The sequence below is a fragment of the Alligator sinensis genome, unplaced genomic scaffold (genome assembly GCF_000455745.1).
Source record: "Alligator sinensis unplaced genomic scaffold, ASM45574v1 scaffold451_1, whole genome shotgun sequence".
NCBI classification, from domain to species: domain Eukaryota; kingdom Metazoa; phylum Chordata; order Crocodylia; family Alligatoridae; genus Alligator; species Alligator sinensis.
The window spans coordinates 630,083-637,296 of NW_005842097.1; the positions used below are offsets into that span (position 1 = coordinate 630,083).

Genomic DNA, 7,214 nt, shown 5'->3' on the forward strand with positions numbered 1-7,214 from the left:
TGTAGACCACACCATACGTTGCTAGAGGTCTGCTGGCAAACTCTTCTAGTACAGACACAGTTTAACTTCATCTGCAGACCCTGTGTACCTGGTTCTGCTTGATGGTGCTGGTTTTACCCTAATGTAGCACCCCTGCTTTTAGAGAAGCTGCTCCTGATGCACACTGGTTTAGAGAGGCCAGGCTCCAGGCTGAGATGTCAGTTCCCCCCCAAGATTGTATGTTGCTGAGGCTTCCTTTTGCACAATTTTTATTCCTTTACTTCAATCACCATTGGGATTTTGGACCTGTTAAGTGGCTTGACTTCTACTGGCCTGAAACCCCCCACCCTTTACCATGTGAACAGTTTAAGTGAAAGCCTGGAAGTAATGGACTTCAAGCGTGCAACAGTCTAGAGAGTTAGGGCTTGGTTCTTGTCTCACTTACACCAGCTTTTTCCTCAGTATAACTCTTATTTTACCCCAGCCTGAGATCAGATCCAAGGTCTGTATCTGAGCAAGCCAAAAGTTGGGGTGGGGGGCGGGTGAAAGAGAGGTTGCTCTCTCTATGGTTCAGTGTTGACATATGAAACTTCCCGACATAAATAAGTTTTATGAGCACAGGTCTAATTCACTGCTGTTCAATGCTGGCACGTGTTCAGCTTGTGATGCAGAGGCAGCCCCTCCGTGCTGGGTGCCAGAGCAGCACATTCCACCTAAATTGAAAGCACCAGGAAATCTTTACCAGGAGAGATTAATACTGGAGGAAGATCTAATGAGCCCTTGATTTTTGTTTGTTTGGGTTTGTGAACGTTTTTCAGCCGCTTACAAAACACCTACCATTTGTCCTTGTCAAGCTGTCGATTCAGAGAGAGGTCGGGCAGGGTCAGGCAGCAGATGGAAATCTCTTCAGAACAATAACTGGAGTTTGGGGATTGTTGAGTAATGTGGGAAGAATAAAGCTCTCATTTACTCAATAAGAATAAAAATGAGGTGTCCTGACTATACAACATGTCACCTAAGCCATCACGGGCCCAACTCACTGACACCAGCTGGACCCCGATGCAGTTTCACAGCTGCCTGTGGAGCTGCTCCCATCATTAACTAGAGTGCGGGGTGTGGTGGCAGGGCAGCTAAGGTGTCTCACTACAGCGCTGGAGGCACAAGTCCAAGCCTTAGTCTAGTCCCAAGCCAAGGACTGCACCTATCTGAACCACTTGTAATGGGGTATTTGGTCATTCAGGCTGAGAAAGCAAAGGCAGCTAGATGTGATGATGGTCACATCACTCCCTTGTGTACCATTGGCTAAAAACTGGTGTGCTTTACCCACACTAGCCCAATGAGCTATTAGCCTTGGACTGAACTAGTGTGAGATCAGACTCAGGTCTTCTGTATGGTGCATATAATGAACTGGGATACATACTCCTTGTTCCAGTTTCCCACTGAAAGGACGCTTTCTATATGCAGAAACTGAGGAACAGCACAAACAGGTTGGGGTTGGTTTCTTTGCAAAGGAAATGATATTCACAAGGAATATGAATAGACTGAATTTCTGCAGTGCACTCATATGAGATCGAAATTTGATAGTGGGTGTTAAATGCTGTGAACGTAAGGGGTGCCTTGTAGCATATTACAGCAGTGCCCCATAGGCCGCCAAGTCACTGCAAGGTGCAATTCAGGGACCTGTCTTTTCCCTGGGCTAGGTGATCAGCTGGTACCTCTCCCAGAGTGTGCTTACACTTAAGTGTCAGAGGTTGGGACAGGCACCAGTTTACTCAGGCATCTGTATGAAGGGGGCTATGAAAGGACTGCACCGATTCTGATGGCTCACTAGCAAGGCTAAGATGGTATTGCCAAAATAGACATGCTTCACATGCAGTTGCTACTTTCCCTCTACTAATTTGCACACCCACACACGATAAGACAGTCGTATAATTATTAACAAATTAAAAATAAATTAAATCAATTCTATTAAAACCTGAGTCAGTATTTTACCCTCAAAAGTGGAGCCTCTCTCACCAAGGGGATGCTGATTTTTTGAACAAGCTGGACCTTGCGTGTGTATAAATGTAAAGAGTACCCTGATTGACAGGCCCAGTGTCAGCAGTTGTACATGCAGATTAGTCACGCAATTAAGAACTCTCCATACCATTGTTTAAAATCAGCCCCCCACCTCCCCAAATTGATCTGTTTCCTGAATGTGGATGTAGATGAAGATTTTGTTTCAAGGCAAGAGCCGTGCAGAAAACTTTCAGTCTTGGAGCCAGCACAAAATCAAATCTTTCTCTCCCTCTAGGACTCACCTACCAATAAACTACTGTATGCCAAGGAGATTCCGGAGTACAGGAAGATAGTGCAGCGGTATTACAAGCAGATCCATGACATGCCGCCCCTCAGCGAGCAGGAAATGAATGCACACCTGGCCGAGGAGTCTCGGGTAAGAAACATGTCAAGCTGTGGCAGAGCTAGGGGATGCCCAGTCCCACACCCAGTGGTGCCAAACAGACTTCACTACAGGAGGTTCTCCATGCTGCCGAGTACTCCTGTCCCGATTGCTGAATTGGGAGCCTGTGGACAAGGCGTGCAGTGATCAGCTCTGCAGTGCTGGAAGTTAGGGACTACAGCAGGTGCTACAGTACTGAACCTCACCTGTGCTAAATGGTGAAGGTAAAATCTTTAAAGGAACCATCTCTTACATTGGGTCTATAACCTACAGCCACATCAGCTAACCCAGCTTAGACTACGTGTGCACTGTAGTTAATGCTCAGACTGCCGTGGGATGTGGATGTACCCAAGCTAACATTACCTAGCTTGGGCACTGGTTGTGGTCCAGTGGCAGCAGCATGGAGCTCAGTGCCAAAGAGCCTGGAAGCTGGGAGCTTGGAAGTATTGGCTCTCCTTGGTTTTTGGTGTGCCCAGCATCTGCCAATCCTAACTTCAAAGCCATCCCTCTGGTGGGCTGCCATGGACCCCAGAAGCCTAGACTCCGCCACAGCACACCAGATGGGTTAGCAGAGAGCCACACTTAGTGAGCAGGCAGCAGCCTCTGCAGCTGGCAAACTATGGTTGGGTTCTGTGGGAGCTGTGTCAACATCAGACCATCTGTATAAAACATTTCAACTTCCACAATTGGCCAATTCCAACAGAAAATACGTGGTCTGGGCATTTCTGATCAGCTCTGGTGCTTGCTCGCCACTGTGGAGCACCTTGAGATCAAGGAATTAGTGATGCTACACAGAGATACTGCAGGCCAAATTCACCGCTGGCATAAACAAATGCAATTCCCATTGATGGCACCTATTTGTGCCTGGAATGCACGTTGGCACCAAGTCCCCAGACAAGTATTAACATACCTTGAACAGCAAAGAAGGGAGAAAGCCATGTTGAAACAAGGTGAACTTAGAGCAAAGGCAGACCTGCCCCATTGATTAGCCCAGCTGACTGGGCTGCATTTCACCACTTGTGACATGCTAATACTCTTCCTATTTGTCTCTTTTCATGAAGAAATACCGGAATGAGTTTAACACAAACGTCGCCATGGCAGAAATCTACAAGTACGCCAAGAGATACCGTCCTCAGGTGAGCGGCTTTGGTTGTTAAGGGAAAGCAGTGCTCCATACCTGCTGTGTCTGGGGAAAATACCTTTTGTGGGTGATTGGTTCTGTGTCTCCTCAGCCCCTGGAGAAGTGTCCCCAGGAAGACACCACCTCAGTTACAGAGCACCCTGAGCTCAGGGTTCAGGCTGGCCATATTTTCCTAAACTGTATTTCTCCCCCTGCTCTGGCCCCCTCAGTTGTCTCCCCAACATACAGCTATTTACAGTTTCCATGGGAAACCCAGTATTTCATGTCTTTTGTCAGATCATCAGCAGGTTGAGGACACTACCACTGACACTCAGCCTCATTTTTCCAGGCCTGCAAATTAGCTTGCAAATCGTGGTGGCTGTAAGTGCAGGTGTGGGGGTGTCTGCCTGACTGCATCCACAGACCAGGAGCCAGACACATAGGTGCCTTCGTGCTGCAAACACTGGATGTGGACATAAAGGCCAGGCCTAAGTGGTCATAACAAGGCCTGTTTGTTTGACAGAGGGCTGGCCCTGCAGGGTTCACATTTGCATCCAGTAGGGATGAAACCTGCCAGAGACAGAGCACCTCAGTTTGCTTGTGAGGGACCTGCGCTTCTGCTCGTGCCCCACACTGAAGTTGGCAGGGGTCAGTGGGATTCGTACGGAGCTGGAGGGGGAGCAGCAAGGACTAGGGACCCAAGAGACAGAGAATGAATTTCTTGGTACTCCTGCCCTTGCAGATTGTGAATGCCCTGGACTCCAACCCCACGACGAAGCGCACACAGCTACAGCACAAGTTCGAGCAAGTGATTGCACTTATGGAGGACAACATTTACGAGTGCTGCAGCGAGGCTTAGCTGGCGTGCGGGACCAGACCTGCTCCTGGAAGTGACCTTTTCTCCAGTGCACTGTCTTTGCTAAGGAACATGCCTTTCAGTGACATCTCTATATTTAGATAGATACATATTTGGTTGTGTCATTTGTGGTCATTCTGAACCCCAGCCAGTGGCAGGCGCACACACCTGTGAGATGGGCTGGCGAGGAAGGAGACACTGCCTACAGCTTTTCAAAGAGCTCAGAATCCCTTTCATTATCTGCACTGCCTGGGACCCATAATTTATTTGCTCTTTCAAGCCAGAAATGGAGAGGTGATGCTCGCAGTGAACTGACTACCTGCTTCCAAGCAGCCATTGGTTTCCTGTGTTCCTGTTTCTAGAGAGAAATGCCTTGTGGACTAGCAACAGAGTTATGGAAGTGGTAATGATGGACATGAGCAGTGGGGCAGCTGCAGGAAGCAATGAACAGAGATATCAAGGGCCATCAGGGCTCCCATTCACAATGTCCCTCTGACATCTGTGTACTTTAAATACCAGGGAATCTATTTACTGTACACTCTCTGCTGCATTAGGTGTATTTTGTGCCTTTTATTTTTGTACTGTACGTTTAAACAGAACCACTCCTTCATCTGAGACTTGTGCGATATGGGGAACCCATGGACTGGGCAATGTGATTGCTTCCTAAGTAGTCAAGACATGTGAAAGCACTTTACCCCTAACAGAAGTGGCTGTTATCTAGCTGGAGGGATTGCATTGTACATTAGGCAGCATCACAAAAGGACAAACCAGTGCAGCTGTTCCCACTTCCCCACATTTCCCAGATGTTTCTGCACACACTGACCTGGAGTTTACAGCGGAATTGACAAATCTTCCCTAAATAGCTGCCTTTCACCCCTGTGGTGACAGGAGTCATTTACCCACAGTAGGAAAATACAGACGACTGGGTCAAAGGGAAAATTATCCTTCCCTTTATTACATCTTCCCTATGTGTGCAGGCTCACACACCACTCCCTCCCCCCCACTCCAACCAAATTCTGTTCTCAGGGCAGATCCAGAGTAATGCCATTGACTTTAACTGGACTTATTTCACATTCACACTATTGTCACAGAACAGAATTGAGCTGACCTCTGAACATCAAGTGGGTATTTAGAGTTCCACCTAATCTAGGGTGGGTGCTACAAGGTTGATACAGGCCTGATCAACACATTTTTGGCCTCCTAAGCAAAGAGGAAACGGGATATTCTGTTCTGCCTTAAACCACAGCATTGCTGGAGTTACACAGGTATGATGCTGGATTAACACCTTCACCTCAATGCAGCTTTTCTCTAGTTACTCTGGATTTACATAAGGGCAGAGTTTCATCCTCACGCAGGGTCCTATTATCCCTTCAGCCCATCTAGCTGCAAAGGGAATCACCAGGAGCTCCAGGCCTCTTGGCCCCTTCTTGCCAGGTGGGGGAAGGACCACACGCATCCCAGCATTCATCCTGGGCTCCCCTTTTACACAGATATACATATCCAAAGCCCACACTCACCTCCCAGAAAAACCAAACTAACCTTGAACCTTTCTCCCTGGCTCTAGCCTTTGCTGATGGCACCAAACTTTGACTGCCAAATTAAAAGCAAAACTACTACCTCGCCAAAGGCAGGTTTCAAAGGGGAGTCTGCAATCCTCGTTAACAGCCAGCTGATCACTTGGATAGGAACAAGCCAGCCATTGAGCTCCTTGGCTCCAACAGACATCCTCCTGGAGGACTCATTGCCATGAACAGTTGGGCTTTGTTTTCCTGTAGCTAGAGATTTAACAAGTTGCACGCGTACTCCAGTGCATTTAACAAATGGCTTGCCCACAAGAGCAGAGAAGCACTGACACTGTGGATGTTCCAGTGTATTTTCTGAACAAGTGGCTTCAGAACAGAACCTTTAAGAATGTAGCTGGGCTACATGCTACTGAGAGAGAGATTTAAAAAAAACAAAAAAAAACAACTTTTTTTTCCTTTACAAACTGTGAATAGCTGCCAGAAACACACGCAGAAGTGATGGGGAAGCTGCAGGTGACATGTATCAGTGGAGAGAGAGAGAGAGAGAGAGAGAGAGAAGGGTTTGCGTTTTGAGGAAGGAGATGGCTTCATGAGGGGAGGGCCCCATGTCACAACACTGGAAAGCAGCTGGGCTCCTTAGCACTTGGTATCAAGTGCTGGGCATGGCTTGGCTCTGGCTGCCAGGATTGGTGAGCACGCGCAGTGTGGCCTATGCTTTATTTCATTCTTTTTCCAAAGCAAAAAAAACCAAACCCCAACAAAAAAACCAAACAAACCACACAAAACAAACAAGCCCACCAACCATGCGCGCACACCCCACAGACCCCAGGAGCTAAAATATTCACTAAAACCATTTAGGGTCATTACTTCCAAGCCTAGAAATCTGAGGGTTGTGTCATGTTGCCTCAACCCCAAATCCTTTGTGATCTGCTTTTTTTATGGCATGGTGGCATTGTGGGTCCCTTCCCTGCTGTTTGGTGGAAATGGCAGATTCTTTGGAAACTTCTCTTTGTAATAAAACAAGGTGCTCAGACTTGGTGTGGGGAAGGTTTCTGCCCATGAGCCTCGAGAAGGCCACAGCCCTGGCGGATGGGATGATGGAAGTAGGTAGATAGGTACATATACTATGATGTGAGCAGGAGCAATGGGCTCAGCTTTTCCATTCACTGGGGCAGAGGTCAGGCTTTGCCATTTAAAGGCTAGGAGCAGGTGCTACAGGACATTGTTAGGGAAGAAAGTCTGTAAGCTTTAAACCAGACTCATGGAGGAAGTTCAAAGGCCCTGCCTTCCCCTGGG

At 47.8% G+C, this 7,214-nt stretch overlaps 1 protein-coding gene across 1 annotated transcript in view; it reads left to right on the top strand.

The window, feature by feature from the left end:
- Positions 1 to 6,951, top strand: part of PLXND1 (plexin D1) — a 92,299-nt gene extending 85,348 nt beyond the window's left edge. Inside the window, exons 34-36 of the mRNA XM_025204790.1 lie at positions 2,273 to 2,413; positions 3,481 to 3,555; positions 4,282 to 6,951. Coding sequence (XP_025060575.1) covers positions 2,273 to 2,413; positions 3,481 to 3,555; positions 4,282 to 4,398 — 333 coding nt within the window. The 3' untranslated portion in view covers positions 4,399 to 6,951. The remainder of the gene's footprint in view (positions 1 to 2,272; positions 2,414 to 3,480; positions 3,556 to 4,281) is intronic.
- The last annotated feature ends 263 nt before the right edge of the window (positions 6,952 to 7,214 follow it).